The sequence below is a fragment of the Euleptes europaea genome, chromosome 9 (assembly GCF_029931775.1).
Source record: "Euleptes europaea isolate rEulEur1 chromosome 9, rEulEur1.hap1, whole genome shotgun sequence".
Lineage (NCBI taxonomy): Eukaryota > Metazoa > Chordata > Lepidosauria > Squamata > Sphaerodactylidae > Euleptes > Euleptes europaea.
The window spans coordinates 11122897-11142182 of NC_079320.1; the positions used below are offsets into that span (position 1 = coordinate 11122897).

The window sequence follows — 19286 nt, forward strand, 5'->3', positions numbered from 1 at the left end:
CCTTAGTTGCTTTTTTTTTTCTGAATGGAAAAGTCCCGGACTCTTCAGTCTTTTTAATAAGAAAGGTGCTTTCCCCTTAACCATCTTGGTTGCCCTAACTTCTTCCAGCTCTGCAGTGTCCTTTTATGGTACCTTCCAACCCTATGATTCTATGCTATCTAGTTTTGTGAACCTTTTTTAAAAAAAACATCATGTTCCTTATCTACACAATGATGCCGCATTCATGCATACAAGTCATCACAGGATGTTGCAGACATCCAGGGATGAACATGCATGTGTGAACCAATGTATGGCACATGATGCAGTAGCCTTGCTGAAGCAATCCAGGTCCAGATCTTGTCAGTGCCTGTGCGGGAGACTTCCTAGGAAAATCTGTGTGTAGGTTGCTTTGAGGTCCATAATGCAAGAAATGCAGAAAATAATTAAATCAAATCTGTTTCTTCACACAACGCATAGCTAAATTGTGGAACTCAGGATGTGGTCCCAGGATGTGGTGATGGCAGCCAACTTGGAAGGCTTTAAGAGGGGAGTGGACATGTTCATGGAAGAGAGGGCTATTCACAGCTACTAGTCAAAATGGATACTAGTCATGATGCATACCTATTCTCTCTGGTATCAGAGGAGCATGCCTATTGTAATGGGTGCTGTGGAACATAGGCAGGATAATGCTGCTGCAGTTGTCTTGTTTGTGGGCTTCCTAGAGGCACCTGGTTGGCCACTGTGTGAACAGACTGCTGGACTTGATGGGCCTTGGTCTGATCCAGCATGGCTTTTCTCATGTTCTTATGGAGGATAGGGCTATCCATGGCTACTGGTCAAAATGTTCTTATGGATACTGGTCATGATTCATACCTATTCTCTCCAGGGCCTTGATGGGCCTTGGTCTGATCCAGTGTTGCTCTTCTAATGTGAAGGGAAGACACAAACACCGTGTCTTGATTGCTATAGGTCACTCCTAACTCCTCCCGAGCGGCCTCCCAGTTTTATTAAGAAGCCAAGATAATGAGTAGCAAAATCAATCAGTAATTAAGACAATGAGACATTCCTTTCTTTACACCAGAGATTCGAACAAATATCCTATCAGGTAAACAGGAGAATTAGCTTAGCAAGCAGTAATCATCTACAGCATCAGGAGAGGGTCTTTGAACATAATTGTTCCAGAGATGAGACCCAGAGTTTGTTGTGAACCAATGTTTCAGGTGACTTGGGTGTGCCCATCAGCCACCCCATTGCTCACAAGAATCTCTACACTTATGTTCTTAAATCCAGCCCATAGACTTGCAGTCTACATGCATTCTTTGTATATAAAACTTTTTCAACAGTGGGCTATCCAGTCCCTTTTCTTAACAGCAAAAGTTTCCAAAGAAGGGTGCCTCTTCGGAGGGAGGCCAGCCAAGGGGAAGCTTTGGCCTCTGTGCCCAAGCTTGCATGCCTGCTGTGGCATCTATTTGGCTACTGTGGCAAACAGGATGCTGGATGAGATGGACCTTTCATATGGTCTTAAGACACACATTGGGTGGAGAGGGCTGATGTACTGCAAGGATCCCTTATTGCCCAACCTTCACTTGCGTGTTGCTTACTCAACAAGCAAGAACACCCACAATGATGGTCTAGGAGGACCATTGAACAAATTCTGTGCTCTTAATATACTCAAGTCTGTGGACAGTTCATCATTAAGGCCTTTCCCCTTATCTTTAGATTGTGGTAACTTCAAATGTTCTGACTTGGACGGCCCAGGTTAGCCTGGTCTCATCAAACCTCAGAAGCCAAGCAAAGCTGGGCATGGTTAGTAGAAGAAGAAGAGTTGGTTTTTATATGCCGACTTTCTCTACCACTTAAGGGATACTCAAATCGGCTTACAATCACCTTCCCTTCCCCTCCCCACAACAGACACCCTGTGAAGCAGGTGGGGCTGAGAGAGCTCTAACAGAGCTGTAACTTGCCCAAGGTCACCAAGCTGGTTCACCAGATTAGCCTCCGCCGCTCATGTGGAGGAGTGGGGAATCAAACCCAGTTCTGCAGATGAGAGTCCACCGTACTGTACTTGGATGGGAGACCACCAAGGAAATCCAGGGTTGCTATGCAGAGGCAGGAGATGGCAAACAACCTCCGAGCATCTCTTGCCTTGAAAACCCTATGGAGTTGTTGGCTGTGACTTGATGTCCCTTTCCACCATCACCGTCTCATAGCTTAAACTGTCAGATATTACTCTCCTCCCATGGAAGTGGAACTTCCAGGAGTTTTGTGGCCAACCAGCATAGAAAGCTTGGAGACTAGAGCAACTGTCCTATGGGGAGCGGTAAAGACGCTTAGGGCTGTTTAGCTTGGAAAGAAGGCGGCTGAGGGGAGACATGATAGACGTCTATAAAATTATGCATGGTTTGGAGAGAGGGGACAGGGAGAAGTTTTTTTCCCACTCCCATAATACTAGAACACGGGGTCATCTGCTAAAGCTGGAGGGTGAGAGATTCAAAACAGATAAAAGGAAGTATTTTTTCACACAATGCATAGTTAAATTGTGGAACTCCCTGCCCAGGATGTGGTGATGGCTGCCAGCTTGGAGGGCTTTAAGAGGGAGTGGACATATTTATGGAGGAGAGGGGTATTCATGGCTGTTAGTTAGAATGGATACTAGTCATGCTGCATACCTATTCTCTCTAGTATCAGAGGAGCATGCCTATTATTTTGGGTGCGGTGGAACACAGGTAGGATGGTTGCTGCTGCAGTCATCTTGTTAGTGGCTTCCTAGAGGCACCTGGTCGGCCACTGTGTGAACAGACTGCTGGACTTGATGGGCCTTGGCCTGATCCAGCAGGGCTTTTCTTATGTTCTTATGTAGACATTGGATTCCTTTAATTTTCTCTACTGACGCAGCCATTCTCAAGCTTTATCTGGTGTCTTCCTATGGGAGTAATGGTGTTTAAAGTTGCCCTTTGTCCTCCTCTTCCTCCTCCTCCTCCTCCTCCTCCTCCTCCTCCTCCTCCTCCTCTTCTTCTTCTTCTTCTTCTTCTTCTTCTTCTCCTTCTCCTCCTCCTCCTCCTTCTTCTTCTTCTTCTTTTTCTTCTTCTTCTTCTTCTTCTTTTTCTTCTTCTTCTTCTCCTTCTCCTCCTCCTCCTCCTCCTCCTCCTCCTTCTTCTTCTTCTCCTTCTCCTTCTCCTCCTCCTCCTCCTCCTCCTCCTCCTCCTTCTTCTTCTTCTTCTTCTTCTTCTTCTTCTTCTTTTTCTTCTTCTTCTTCTTCTGTAGGCGAGGCAGATAATCTACAACTGAGCCACCGCCCATTCCATGAAACAGTTTTTACAATGTCATACCCTTCCTGCTTACCTTCAGTTGTCTTTCTCCTTGAATGACGATGTAGCCAGCTAACATTTTGCTCATAAAAGCAGCTGTTGAACTCGACAAAGGCTCCCATTATTCAAAGAGCAAGTTGGATCCTAATTGAGGCCTGTCGCAGCTGCAAAATGTGCAGCTGAGCTTCAGCATCTGAATCAGAAGTGGACGGTGAGATCGATCCCAAAGGGGCCACCTGACAATCCACACCACATCATCAATGGCCGTAAGTGGAAGAGGAGCGGTCCCTGTCGAACACCTGATCAATTCTGTGGAAGCGCTCCTCTCTTTGAAGCTGAAACTTAACCTCAGGCATGTTTCAAGTGCCAGATCTCCCATCAGATGGCATTAAAACCGTGCCTGCTGCTGGCAATCGCTTCACCCTTCGGTAAATGAGTGGATTCTAACACGCAGGCCTGGGCAACCGCAGGCATTTGGCAGAATACCCAAATTGTTGTTTTATTTTATCTATACCCTGGTTTCCCCCCCTTTTTCCCCAGGACTGTCAATTTTCCCTGGTGGAGAGGCAAATGACAGTTAAAGGAACTTTTGGTGACAGCCCCACGGTTTAATGAAGCTCGGAGTTATGGGCAAGCGATTTGAAGTGCCGTTATTATCTGCATGAGCGGCTAAAGGCCGAGGGTCTTGAGATGCGGAAAAAAGGTTTCTGCTGCAAATGGGCACATTGATCATTCATAATCAGACCAACCAGGTCAGGTGGGGGGGGGGAGGCGAAAGCTTGGTGAGGGGAACCACCAATGATTGAAGCGATGGCGCTTAGGGGTTAATGACATATTCAAACAGAACCAGCTCTTCATTTTCTTATGAACACGTCACTTTTCCCTTTTGCCATGGAGTGCCATAAGAAAAGGAGAGGGAGGGAGGGAGGGAGGGGGAGAGGGAGGGAGGGAGGGGGGAACAGAGAGAGAGAGAGAGAGAGAGAGAGAGAGAGAGAGAGAGAGATTGCTGGGTAAAAAACCAAGCACACATAAGTTGGATAAGTCAATGGAGCAGTGGAAAGTCATCCATTTTCTGTGATCACTTTTACTGCTTGTACATAGACCACTCCAATATGGTACAGCCTGGGTGACCCTGTTCTAACACCATAACCCTCAGTGCTAGAGAAGAAGCTCATCCAGTTGACAGATGACACTCTATCCGAATGGATGCTCCTCTTCCCATCCAAGCAAACTAGGTAAATTTGGCCCTAGGGGAAAAAAACCCACAGGGCTTTCCAAATTGGGCTGAACCAATGGTCTGTGTAGTTCAGCACTCTGTGCACCAAAACTAAGAACCAGATGCTGCAACATCTGTCTCATGTACTGGTTTCTACTTAGAAGAAGAAGAGTTGGTTTTTATATGCCATCTTTCTCTACCTTTTAAGGAGAATCAAGTCGGTTTGATTCCCGTTAAAAGGTAGAGAAAGTCGGCATATAAAAACCACCTCTTACATCTTCGTGGCCTGCTACAGAGAATTTCTGAACAGTACCAATCATGAACGGTATTGAGGGGACGATCTATGATCGGAACCTTGCCATGAATGCCGGTGTTGGGAGGACACGTTGGACCCTGGACTTGAAGGTAGGTCGATCAGTACCGACCCAGCTCCGGATGGGGATTGGTGCAGACGCAATCCCTGAGGCGAAGGCGTGATCCTCACCCGGTCCGATGCAGGTCTTTTGGGTGAAGGGGATGGAAGCCGTGGCGAGCGGCCCCTAGGCGGTGCTCTGTGCCGGGTGAAACGTCTTTCGGTTCCCTGTGATAAGCTGTGAGCTGGCGACCGGGGAGGCCTCCCCGGGTTCGGAACCGAGTCCTTTGGTACCAAAGAGGTCCCTTTGGAAGGAGAGCGATCCTTGGGGCTACCGGTACCGGCCGGCTTGGCGTGGGGATTTTTTCTTAGTCTTGGACGAAGAGCCTTTCCCGAAGAGGTGGTTTTTTTGGTGGATGTATCGGGGGCAAGGGCTTTTTATATAGGAAGGCTTTGAGCTTGTCGTCCCTGCCTTGTTGGGCCCTGGAGGTGAAGCAGCTGCAAATCCTGCAGGCATCGGTGATATGCGCCTCTCCGAGGCAGTAAAGGCACTCAATGTGGTCGTCGCTTTTGGACATTTTGGCGCCACACGAGGAACAGTTTTTAAAGAGGGCCATGGCGAGGGTCGAGGTAGGACTCGCTATTAATAGCTGAAGCTCTCACACAACCGAACTCCGTGGTGGCGGCGATAGAACTGAGGGATGGCCAACCCCCTTCCCTCTCACAAGTGCAGATCCCATGTGTGCCTGCACAGAGGACCACTCAATGAACAACAGTTACAGGTAAGTGCAATGTTGTTTTCTTCTTCTTCCAAGTGGAAACCAGTACATGAGACAGATGTTGCTGAACTACATAGTCCATTGGTTTAGCCCAATTTAGTCACAGTTCTCTTTGAACTCTCTCAGCCCCACCTACCTCACAGGTGTCTGTTGTGGGGAGAGGAAGGAAAAGAGATTGTAAGTTGGTTTGATTCTCCTTAAAAGGTAGAGAAAATCGGCATATATTCCCAGCGATGTATTAAGAGTTTGAAAATGTTATAAAAAATACTTTCTCCACTTCCTATGTATTCCCACCGATGTATTAAGAGTTTGAAACTGTTATAAAAAATACTGTTTGCACTTTGTTTGGCCTCTTTAGCTGGGAAGACGTCTTCCAACCATTTTTTAGCCGTGGCATCCAAAAACCCTTTTAAAGCGATGTTTTTTATAACATTTTCAAACTCTTAATACATCGCTGGGAATACCTAGTGCGGTAACAGCCCAACTCTTCTTCTTCTTCTCTAATATTTACTTAATTCAGCATAGGAATGCCAGCCTCCAGGTGAGACCTGGGGATACCCCAGAATTACAGTGGAGAAGATGGATGCTTTGGAGGGTGGACTCTGTAGCATTGTACCCCACTGAGGTCCCTGACCTCCCCAGGTACCACCCCCAAATCTCCAGGGGTTTCCCAAACTGGATCTAGCAACCCTAAGCCTGTGGCCAGGTGAGGCCTGGCAACTATAGTTCAGCGGTTTTCTGATACATGCCAAAGCAACATCTGCCTTTTATGGGCGCTCTCCTTGGTCCTGCAGAGCTCCCCACTGCTGGGCTATCTGGAACTTGCTTACTTGTTTGCACCAAATAACTCATTCACCAACTGCCCCTTCAGAATGCTGCTCATCTCATGGATTCCCAGCCCAGCTGGAAAGGTCGGGATTTTTGTACTGAAGCAAAACACCACTATATATAACTACTAAAGAACATTCTCATAATTCCCACTTCAGGAATTTCTTATGTCATTTTTGCTACATGCACATTTTTTTCAGTCCAGTGGCTTCCTGCAAAGTTAAATGAATGTTTTCCTAAGACAAACCATTTCCCGGCAGTAAAGCTTTTTGCCTCTGAAATTCACATTATCCACTCTGCTTCTTTATTAAACTTTTAATCACATCTCTGCACAGTTTACAGCCTCCTCCCAGTAAACAAGTTTTAAACAAGCTGCCACATCTGATTTGACAACATCAAACTAACGGAGGACAGTAAGGAAGGGAGGAAGTCATTCCAAATATCCCTCTTTTAAGTAGTGCCAGGGCCATGCCGCCTCTTCTCTGCAAGAATTCTATTTCAGGTTTTGGGAAGATGCAAACCTTTGGCTTAAATGGATACCTGCCTTTCTCAAGAGAGCCAGTGTGGTGTGGTGGTTAAGAGCGGTGCTTTGGAGTGGCGGACTCCAATCTGGAGAACTGGGTTTGTTTCCCTACTCCTCTACATGAGTGGTGGATGCTAATCTGGTGAACTGGGTTTGTTTCCCCACTCCTACACATGAAGCCAGGGTACATAAATAAGATCAGGTAGTAGGTTGTTATGAAAGACCTCTGCCTAAGACCTGGCTGGTTACTGTGTGAACAGACTGCTGGACTTGATGGACCTTGGTCTGATCCAGCATGACTTTTCTTATGTTCTTATGTGCTTATGATCATGTGGAACCACTGCCAATCTGAGCAGCCAAAGCAGATCTTGATGGATCAAAGGTTTGATTCAGTATAAGGCAGCTTCATGTGTATGGGTAACACATCTCACAGTCTCCTTTAGCTGTGCTTTGAAGGAAAAGGTTGGGAACGATGCGTAAGGTGCCCTTTTGGGAACCGTGCTCACTGGTACTAATGGTCTCCTTGAGAGACAACCCCCTCCCTCCTGATAAGTGTCTGAGGAACTCAAAGGTCCCTGGGTGATGCATACCTATTCTCTCCAGGGTCAGAGGAGCATGCCTATTATATTAGGTGCTGTGGAACACAGGCAGGATGGTGCTGCTGCAGTCATCTTGTTTTTGGGCTTCCTTGAGGCACCTGGTTGGCCACTGTGGGAACAGACTGTGGAACTTGATGGACCTTGGTCTGATCCAGCAGGGCTGTTCTTATATTCTTATGTTAACTGTGGCACAAAACAGTAGTATGCCTCACTGATTCCTGGAATACCTTTAAAATAATTCATCTGCATCAGTGGTTCCCAACCGTTTCGGGCCACCGCCCCCTTGGTTCCACAAACTCAACCCCAGCGCCCCCTACCCTATCCTATAACAAGCATTATTCAAAATAGGGGTTTGCATCACTCACTAAAGAAGATAACAATAAAATTTCAGAACAGTAACAATTAATTGCACATCTATTCAAAAAAATTAAAACTTTTTAGTTGAAATTTATTCAACAAAACTTGAACTTGATCCAGTGGTATCAGCTCTTCAAAGTCTGGAAAAAAATGCGGATTCCACCAAATTTGCCAGCATGGTGCCATAGCTTGATCTATTGTAAATTAGTGAACAACACAGTTGAAGGGGCCCACCTCTAGTGCCCCTCTGTTTCCCCCTTGCTTCTTAGTGCCCCCTAGGTAATCCCCCTCAGGGGGTGGTACAGCCCACTTTGGGAACCACTGATATACATGAACCATGATCAAAACCAGCTTGCAGAGCCAAAATAGAAGTCAGAACGATCCACTTGGTTTGCTGTTGGGACTTCATTTGTACAGTGAAAGGCTGAAATAAGAAGCCACAACCACTGTTTCAGGGGCTCTGCCCCCTCATTCGGTACGGCAGGGCTACCTTCCATTATTTAGAGATGCGGGGCAAGCACTTTGAACATGCTCAGAGACTATCCTCTTTAGCTAGCCTGCAGGGTCAGAGAAAATCAGTTCAAGGCACAGTCAATTCTATGTAGAGAAGGGATGAAAAAAAAAGGCATTCAGTTAAACTCTATCAAGAACAAACTGCGCAATCTGTGTATAAATGCAAATGATCCATTTGCATAGATTTTCTTTTATTGCATAATTCATTTAACGTCCTGTGATTCTACTAAATATAGTTTTGTCACGGAATCCCAGGTAGTTTTCTTCTTTCCCACTAGATGGCTGCTTGTGTCATTCCCAAGAAAGATCCTACTTTTGTACAAGCATAAATGTTGGAAACCTACAGACTTTACTATTTTCCCCGTTCAAACTACAAAGTGGTTTAAGTCAGAATGAAAAAAAAAAACTTTCGAATAGCTAGATAGGTTCAAAGTCTCACGGGACTACTTCATCTGGAATAGGAAACTTTAAATACCTTTTTCTTTTCAGCATTTTGTATTTCTGATGTAGTCTGATGCAGAAAGATTAGACTTTTTACCGAGTCGAAGGAATTTGGGCAATCGAATGAGTAAAAACATGTTTAGGGTGTGCGTCAGAAGACAGTGGAGTCTGTGGTCCTATTCGAACTTCAGCAACTCTACTCAGAGTCCTACTAAGGTCTACTGAATGGGGCTTACTCCCAGGAAAGCGTTATTAGGATTTCACTGTTAAATATGCATTATTGCAGATTAATTATGCTCATGGATTGATTTCTGTTTTGTGTGTTTATTGAGAAAATATATACGTTGCCTCTTCAGAGACTTGCTTGAGGTGGCTCACAAGATTGAACCTGATAAAATTATGCAAACGGTATAAAGACATGAAAATAAACAGTCCATAAAACCCCCCAGCATAAAGACAGAAGAAAGCACCTAGCAGCCTAAACCGATGCTTGTAAAACAGTCCTCTGATTAGAACCAGACAGTAGACACTGCTTATAGAGATCAACCCCCTTAATTACAATCCTGGGTAAAAATAAAGTGCTTTGGCCTGGCACCAAAATAGGGTTGCCAGCTCTGGGCTGGGAAATACCTAGAGATTTGGGGGGCAGAGCTGGGGGGGGGTTGGGGAGGGGAGGGACCTCAGCAGGGTACAATGCCATAGTCCGCCCTCCAAAGCAGCCCACAAACAAGACGACTGCAGCAGCATTGTCCTGCCCATGTTCCACAGCACCCAATATAGTAGGCATGCTCCTCTGATCCTGGAGAGAACAGGTATGCATCATGACTACTACTATCCATTTTGACCAGTAACCGTGAATAGCCCTCTCTCCTCCATGAACATGTCCACTCCTCTCTTAAAGCCTTCCAAGTTGGCAGCCATCACCACATCCTGGGGCAGGGAGTTCCACAACTGAACTATGTATTGTGTGAAGAAATACTTTCTTTTATCTGTTTTGACTCTCTCGCCCTCCAGCTTCAGCAGTTGCAGCTCATTCTAGTATTATGAGAGAGGGAGAAAAGCTTCTCCCTGTCCACTCTCTCCATACCATGCATAATTTTATAGACCTCTATCATGTCTCCCCTTAATTGCCTTCTGTAGATGGAAACTGGCAAGTCATAAATTAAAAGCCAACTTATGGAGGAAATGGGCTTGAATGGGGGTGGAGGTGTAAAACAGCACTCCAGGTAGGATGGTGCATCCACTGACCTCATCCTGGCTACAGTCTTGAGGCATAGACTTGGACTGCTTAGTATTTTTTTTTTTTTTTTACCGTCAAGTCATAGCTGACTTATGGTGACCCCATAGGCTATTCAAGGAAAGAGACATTCGAAGATGGTTTGCATTGCCTACCTGGTGAGAGCCTGTGTGGTGTAGTGGTTAAGAGCGGCGAACTCTAATATGGTGAACTGGGTTGGTTTCCCCACTCCTCCATGTGAAGCCAGCTGGGTGACCTTGGGCTAGTCACAGTTCTCTCTGAACTGTCTCAGCTCACCTACCTCACAAGGTGTCTGTTGTGGGGAAAGGAAGGGGGGGAGATTGTAAACCAATTTGATTCTACTTAAAAGGTAGAGAAAATCAGCATATAAAACCAACTCTTCTTCTTCCTTTTCCTCTTCCTCCTCCATGTCACAACCCTGGTATTCCTTGGAGGTCTCCCACCCAAGTACTAGACAAGGGCAGGTGTTAAGTATTGTGTGTGTGTTAAGTGCCGTCAAGTCGCTTCCGACTCCTGGCGACCCTATGAATCGATGTCCTCCAAAACATCCTATCTTTAACAGCCTTGCTCAGGTCTTGCAAATTGAGGGCTGTGGCCTCATTATCATTTAGTTTTACCTAAATGATAAACTGTAAATCTGGCATTCTGTTCTTTTTTTTTTTTAGTTATGCACTGAGAAGAGAAATTAGTTATTTGTTTTTCCATTGCCAGGCATTTCTAAGCAAGAGTCTTTTTTAAAAAAACGGCTCTGTCGTGTTGCCTTCTGCAAACTTGGCTAGGTAGCTTCCCGGCTCGGCTCCCAATTCCCATCCCCACCCCCAGCTTGGGAAAAAAAAAGTATCATTGGACGAGTCTGAAAGCGACAGCGAGGAGGAAAATGGCTTTCTAAATTGTACCTCTCCGACTGGGAGTTTCGCAGCTGCAGCCTGTGAAACCTCAGCCCTTCCATTTCGACGGCGATCATGGGGGGAGTAGGTCTTTGGGAATTTAAAAAGCCCAGGGTCGAATCCCTTCAATCTGGACAGACCCAATTAGTGTCACATTGGTGAAAAAAATATGCATTTCATGGACACTCAGAGCCAGGCTGCGGCCGCACTGAAGTGCTTGAACCGTCCCTCTGGTGGATTGACTGTCAGATTCCAGAGCCGAGAGGTTTTGCACGGTGGGGACAAAACACGCGGAAATGGGGCCGGTTCTAGTGGTAGCTCTTGGAATCCTTACTGACCCTCTGGCAGTGATGCCAGCTGTGTAGAATAGCTAAAGCGGCGGGATTTCTCTTGGTGATACACGTAATGTGGGCAAAGTAAACAAGCGAAAGCCTTGGTTAGCAGCATTGCAAAGCCAAACCGGGTAAATTGCCCTTGTTTCTGCCAGTCGAATAGCCCTCGGTTACTTGCTGGTGTGGTCTCAGCATGAGGAGCCGGCCAAGCCACCGGGTTTGACCACCCTAGGGATCATGTCCCTCAGAATGTGAGGTGAGAGGAACATACGACGGCCTCCTCCATTTCTTGTCTAGCGAGTCTAGCTGGAGGAGCTGTGGCTCAGTGGTAGAAGAAGAAGAAGAAGAAGAAGAAGAAGAAGAAGAAGAAGAAAGAAGAAGAGTTAGTTTTTATCTGCCGACTTTCTCTACCACTTAAGGAAGAATCAAATTGGCCTACAATCACCTTCCCTTCCCCTCCCCACAACAGACACCCTGTGAGGTAGGTGAGGCTGAGAGAGCTGTGACTAGCCCAAGGTCACCCAGCTGGCTTCATGCGTAGGAGTGGGGAAACAAATCCAGTTCACCAGGTTAGCCTCCGCCGCTCATGTGGAGGAGTGGGGAATCAAACCCGGTTCTCCAGATCAGAGTCCACCACTCCAAACCACCGCTCTTAACCACTATGGAAATATAATGGCCTCATAAGGACTCACAAGGAACACCTCATGGGATATTGCAAGCAGTTACAGGGCAAGAGGAATATTGGGGAATTCCTGCCATTGTGATGAAGCCCATTGGGTGACTTGGACTAGCATGACCTACCTCACAGGATCATTCTGGGGATAAAGGGGGGCATGTATGCTACCCTGAGCTCCTTAGGTGTAGTCTGGATAAAAATGTATAGTGGATATATTGGTCTCCTCAATCCACCAATAGGTTATAAAATCTTGGAGGGGGAGATTTAGGGGTATAAATATTCTGGGGGATTTCTTACAAGCCTCCCCCTTTGTACTTTCTATGTTATATTTATGATGGCTAGGGTTGCTAACCTCCAGGTATTAGCTGGAGATCTCCTGCTATTACAACTGATCTCCAACCTTTAGAGATCCGTTCACCTGGGGAAAATGGCCGCTTTGGCCATTGGACTCTATGGCATTGACGTCGCACCCCTCCTCAAACCCCGCCCTCCTCAGGCTCTGCCCCAAAAACCTCCTGCCGGTGGCGAAGAGGGACCTAGCAACCCTTAGGATGGCTCCCAGATGCTGTCAAATACTGAGATCAAATCAGATATCAGTGAAGAAATATGCTGTGCCTTAGATAAATATGCTGAATGTCTCCTCCAAACGTTCGGCAGCAATGTTCGCAGAAGTAAATTTAGTAGACTTTTTTTTGGGGTGGGGGGAGGTAAATGGCTTCACAGGGCTCCTTTGTGAGAACGTATTGAATTGCCCTCAGATCTTTATCATGGACTTCCTGGCATTGTTCACAGGGTTGGGGGCAGCAGAGCAGAAGGCTATCAGAAGTTCTCGTTCATCCAAAAGTTTGCAGATGAGCAGATGAAGGAGGTCAAAATGCGATTTGGCTGGCCAGGCTCTCTGCTTTAAGCCAAGCTGTCTGATTGGCTGCAGGGCTACAAAGCCATCTTGCTCTCTGAAACAGAAGCAAAGGGGGGGGGGGAGAAGCCATGTATTGCTATCTGAAAGAAGGAGCAGGGCTGCAGAGATAATTTGATGGTGTACACTAGGCCGATCTCCAGGTATTACCTGGAGGTTGGCAACCCTACGCCATCTGGAGGTTAGCAACCCTAGTCAGGCAGAGTTGGTGCTGTCTAGGACAGCTCATGCCCCAATAGCCGAGTCAACCTCAACCATTTCTGCGCTCGAAATGGGACCATTTTTCCCTCCTCCCTCCCACCTTTTCTTTGCAGGTGTACCTACCTTCGTCACGGATGAGAATGGGGGCACGTCTGGAAAGGTAAGGCGCCACTCACCACCATGCCAATTACCGGATATTAATGGCACGTTGGTATGCATATGTCGGCACTGGGAAGCAGAAGGTTAATAGACGAACAGCGTCAGAAGATCCCATTTATCAGTTTCTATTTATCTCTCCTTGGGAGGTGGCAGGTTTACAGTAAATACCTTCTGTCCTCCTAATTTCCTAATGATGGGAATAATGATGGAGAATGGTGAAGTCATTAACTGGGACAGCCTCTGTGTATCACTCTGTCAAGCGCATCTCTTCAAGACCCGCAATGAAAAGTGATGGGGCCCAGCTGTTCACTGAATTCTGTGCTCCTCCCCCATTCCCTTCCTCAAAACCCCAACAGCAAGTGCAGAGAAGCCCCCCCCCCCAATAAAAATGGTAGGGGGAAGACAGTGGCAGAGAGAGAGAGAAAGAAATAAAGAAAGAAAGAGAGAGAGAGAGAGAAGAAGAGTTGGTTTTTATATGCCGACTTTCTCTACCACTTAAGGGAGAATCAAAACGGCTTACAATTGGCTTCCCTTCCCCTCTCCACAACAAACACCCTGTGAGGTAGGTGGGGCTGAGACAATGTGACTAGCCCAAGGCCAAGGATATGACTTGACATCACTTTCCACCACCAAGCCCTCTGAGTTCAATGGAGATAGACTCGAATAAAACTCTGCATTGCATGCTAAATATGTTGGAATAAGGTGATTCAGCATGCCTGGATATCAGAGGGCTGAGAGAACTGTGACTAGCCCAAGGTCATCCAGCTGGCTTCATGTGTTGGAGTGGGGAAACAAATCCAGTTCACCAGATTAGCCTCCGCCGCTCATGTGGAGGAGTGGGGAATCAAACCTGGTTCTCCAGATCAGAGTCCACCGCTCCAAACCATCGCTCTTATGTTGGAATAAGGTGATTCAGCATGCCTGGATATCAGGGGGCGCTACAGCACTCTAGATGTGCATAGGTGTTAAGAAGAAGAAGAAGAAGAAGAAGAAGAAGAGTTGGTTTTATATGCCGACTTTCTCTACCACTTAAGGAAGAATCAAACCGGCTTACAATCATCTTCCCTCCCCACAACAAATACCCTGTGAGGTAGGTGGGGCTGAGAGAACTGTGACTAGCCCAAGGTCACCCAGCTGGCTTCATGTGTAGGAGTGGGGAAACAAATCCAGTTCACCAGATTAGCCTCCGCCGCTCATGTGGAGGAGTGGGGAATCAAACCTGGTTCTCCAGATCAGAGTCCACCGCTCCAAACCATCGCTCTTAACTACTATATCACACTGCGGGGAGGAGAGGGTATCCACGCGCCTCTTTGCACTCAGTTGTTTGTGTGTGCTAACAGTAGCATATCTTTTTTTCGTTTCGAACTTGGAGGGAGAAAAATTAGTGGCGGTGGGAGAAAGTTAGTCTCCAAGGACTGGGATTATTCTGTTGCACGCTGTCTTTGATGCTCAGTAATTGATCACTAATTAAAGTGAATGGGGCCTGCTCGTGGGTGTATTAATACCTTTCAAGGCTTCAGACGCAATGTGCCCCTCACTGTAAGAAGTCAGCTGCAGTTTCCCAACTTTTGTTCGGCGGTAGCAACGTCCAGACACTGTCATCAAAGCTGGCAGCGGTGCTGGATGGATACTTAACAAATTCCCCGGGTAAGGGCAGCGTAGCTCAGTCAAGGTCACAGTGAAAGTCAGTGAGGGTAGAACATTCAGAACGAAGGCGGTTATGTGCCCAGTGTGGATCTGACAGATATCATTTGCTTAGTAAGTTTTCCTGTTTCCAAAAGACAGGGAGAATTAGAACCATTTTTTTTTTTTTTTTAAAGAGAAGACTTTGGGGAGGAGGATTGCAACCCGGTGAGAAATTAAGAACATAAGAAAGGCCATGCTGGATCAGACCAAGGTGTGAGGGTCTCTGTCTTTGTGTCTCTGCTTTCCATCACCTGCTGTGTTATCAGTGAACTCGTAAAAGCAGTTCACACCTTCTGGTCTCAGGCGCCAGGCCTGATGGCCCATGTATCTTCCCCCCCCCCCCGCTGTTCTTCCTGCCAGTACTCCCTCAGGCCGATGCGGCCTTGGAAGTGTGATAGCCGCCCAGACTTCCTGGGATCTGTCTGATGTTTTGTATTATGCCAAGCTTGTAACTTCCCATAACAATAAGTGTGAACCCCAGTGCCCCAGTGCCCTGGAGTCAATATATTCTGTAAACCCGTATAGCCCCTCACTTGCAACTTTCTACCTGTGCCTGTCTCATCTCCTGAAGGCTTCAATAAATCGATTGTTTCTGTATCAACGTCTGAGCAACTGATTTGGAGAAGCAAACTCAGAGAGGGGGATCTCTCACATTAAGTTGCAAGTCCTTGCCTCTCGGACTGCAGCTGTACCGCTTTGGACAGAATGTCAGCCGACGAGGACACCACCCCTAACCCCGATGTCCCCAAGGAACCGGACGAGCCGGAGAAGCCGGACCCTAAAGAGGAGGGAGCCAAGCCAAAGAAACCGAAGGGTCGCGCCCCCGACCAAGATCGGGACGGACGTCCCCGGGGGCTCACTTATTGGCTGGACTCTCCCAAGGGCTGGTCGCTCTCGCGGACTGCGGCGAAGGATCGCCGGTTGGCCTTCCCCAGCACGGGACTCGAAGGGGACCCGGCCCGCAAAGAGGCCCTCATGGAGGAAGAACGAAAACAGTGGCAGGAAGACCGCCGGGCTATGCAGGAGCAGATGGAGATCATGCAACGCGTAATGGGTGAGATGGCCACGACCCTAGATGCGCTGAAATTGCAACCTCCAGCCGGTGCTCCCCCAGACGGGGCGCCAGTAGTTCCGCCCGCAACCCCTGCCCCCCCGGCCCGTCGGGACCTGAAAGTCACGTATGACGGGTCGGGAGACCAGTTGACCTTTTTTATGGTCCAAGTAGACATTTTTATGCGGGAACAAGGCCGAACCTTCGTTTCTGAGGAGTCCCGGGTGCAGTACGTGGCTTCCTTACTGCAAGGGGAGGCGGCTGCCTGGATGGTGTTGCAGTATGAACTCCGCTCGCCGGTGCTGCGAACCCTGGACGAGTTCATGGTAGCACTCCGAAACCGTTTTGAGGACCCGACTCTAGGTGAGCGGGCTAAAGCCTCCCTGATGCAACTGCGCCAAGGGACTAAGTCGGTGGCGCAGTATGCAAGTGAGTTCCAGTCACTGGCTAGCCGAATTCTGGACTGGAGTGAGGCTACCTTGGTACAATGTTTCAGGGAGGGTCTCAACCCAGACCTCCAACATTGGGCCTTCATGCAAGGGAACCCCCCGGATGTGGAAGGTTGGGTTCGCCATGCTGCTGACATCGAGAATCGCAAACAACTCCTGAACTTGTCCAAGCAACGGATTGGGCGAGACCCCAGGCCCCGGGGTGACCGTGGCCGGGAACTCCGGCAAGGGGGTGGCGGGGTCCTCTCGGCCGCGGAACGCCGCAAGCGGTTCGAGGCCGGCGTCTGCCTGATCTGCGGGGGAAAGGGTCACTTTGCATCGCAATGCCCCTCTCGCTCAGGCCGTCCGACCCCTCCCCGCCAAACCCAGGCCGAGCCGACGAAACCGGCCGCCGACAGCCAGCCTCGCCGCAGAAGTGGACCACTGAGCCGGCGCTCCGGCGCACCCTCCGCTCTCCACGCACGTCCCCAGGATGGGGCATCCGACTCTACGGTCCCATCGGGGTCCCGGATTACAAATACCGTCTTTGATTCGGACGGCTCCCCGGAGGCCACTACCCCGTCCCCCTCTTCCAGCGAGGAGGAAGAGTGGGAACAGCCGGCAAAAAACGCCGTCGGTCTGCTGTAGAGGGGGCTCCGCAGCAGACCGTCCCTATCGTTGTGCAAGGAGCTCCACCGATGGTAAGCGCCCAAGAGGACAATGTATTTGTGCGTGTCCATCTGTCCCTACCCAAAGGGGGCCCCCCGTTAGAGGTCCCCGCGTTGGTCGACTCGGGGTGTGCCCGCACCATGATAAATGAGGAAACTGCCAAGAAGTTGGGTGTCCGGCGCAAGCGGCTTCCGGGACCCCTCCGTTTTTCCCAAATGGACGGGAGTGACTTTAAACGGGGCCCGGTGACCCACAGAACTGCAGCCGTGATTATGTCCGTGGGGGAACATTGGGAACGGTTGTATTTCACTATCGCCCCTATTGTAACCCCTGTGGTGTTAGGGATGAACTGGTTAAGGGGGCACAATCCCTCCATTGATTGGGTTAAACGGGTGCTTTCCTTCCCCGAAAACCCCTGTGGGTTGCATGACAAGGAACGGGTACTCAGGACTCCAGCCGCCGCACTGGTAGGGTCCCCCGCCCCAGTCTCTCCTCAATTACCCTCTGAGTACTCGCAATTTACTGATGTTTTTGATGTTAGAGAGTGCGACGAACTGCCTCCCCACAGAGAAACGGACTGTGCCATCGAGATTGTAGGGGAAGGCAAACTGTCTAAGGGAAAGGTTTACCCCATGAGCCCTAGTGAAAAGACAGTGTTGCGAGACTATCTGGATGTCAATCTGGCGAGGGGTTTCATACGCCCCTCCAAGGCTCCTTATTCAGCCCCAGCTTTCTTTGTAAAGAAAAAGACGGGAGATTTAAGACTGTGTATTGACTTTCGCAGACTGAACGCAGTCACCCAGTCTAATGCTTACCCCCTCCCTCTTATTCCTGACCTTCTAGCACAATTAAAGGAGGGCCGAATCTTCACCAAACTGGACTTGGTAGAAGCCTACCACCGCATTCGCATCAAAGAAGGAGACGAACCCAAAACGGCCTTTTCCAGTTGTTTTGGGATGTTTGAGTACCTAGTCATGCCGTTCGGACTTTCGGGGGCTCCGAGTGTCTTTATGCAATTAATTAATGAGGTTTTGCATGATTTGCTGTTTCGGGGGGTGGTGGTATTTCTCGATGACATCCTTATTTACTCTGAAACCATGGAAGACCATGTGCGCCTAGTGCGAGAGGTGCTCCAGCGGCTGCGGGAGCACAAACTGTATGCTAAGGTGTCCAAATGTGAATTCCACCAACCCTCCATTACGTTTCTGGGGTATGTGATCTCCCACCAAGGGTTGGAAATGGACCCCGCCAAGGTCCAGGCAGTGCGGGACTGGGAACCCCCCACTACCCGCCGCCAACTTCAGCAGTTTTTGGGGTTTGCCAATTTTTACCGGAACTTCATTCCTAACTTTGCCCAAGTTGCGCTTCCCCTCACTGCCCTGTTGCGTACCAAGGACAAGGGGGCTAGCGCCGCGCTTCCCTCAGCCCGTTTGCAATGGTCCCCCCAGTGCCAGCTAGCTTTTGAACGTTTGAAGCTACTTTTTTCATCCGAACCCGTTTTGGCTCACCCAGATTGCACCAAGCCTTTTGTGGTGCAAGTGGATGCCTCGGATGTAGCCATGGGCGGGGCCCTATTGCAGAGGGATGAGGGGGGACGGTTGAGACCATGCGCCTACTTCTCCAAGAAGTTTTCCCAGTCTGAAATCAACTGGGCCATTTGGGAGAAGGAGGCAGCAGCGGTCAAACATGCCCTTACCATATGGCGACACTTCTTGGAAGGGGCCGAACTGCCATTCGAAGTGTGTACCGATCACAAGAATCTTGAGGCCCTCAAGGGGGCTAGAAAACTCAATGCCAAACAGGTTCGGTGGGCCCAATTTTTCGCTAAGTTCCGGTTCACTCTCAGACATGTCCCTGGCAAAGAAAATGCCCTAGCCGACGCTTTGTCACGACTTCCCCAGTATCGCAACGATTTCGATCGCCCAGTCGACTCCCTGTTCACTCCCGAGCAGCGAGGGGAAGTTCCTAGCTTAGCCGTCACCACCCGGTCCCAAGCCCGACCACCGGAGACCCCCCCTACACTCAAAGGCATCCCGGAAGCCTTCCAACAGCGACTCCGGGACGCCTCCTTGCAGGAGGAGGAGCATCATCTCCTCCCCACTGGTCTGGAACGTACCAACACTTGGTG

General features: G+C 48.7%; 1 protein-coding gene across 1 annotated transcript in view; it reads right to left on the minus strand.

Moving 5' to 3' along the window:
* Positions 1 to 2880: 2880 nt before the first annotated feature.
* Positions 2881 to 19286, minus strand: part of LOC130482913 (nucleolar protein 58-like) — a 67909-nt gene continuing 51503 nt past the window's right edge. The window contains exon 3 of the mRNA XM_056855789.1: positions 2881 to 3231. Within this exon, the coding sequence (XP_056711767.1) occupies positions 2881 to 3231 (351 nt within the window). The remainder of the gene's footprint in view (positions 3232 to 19286) is intronic.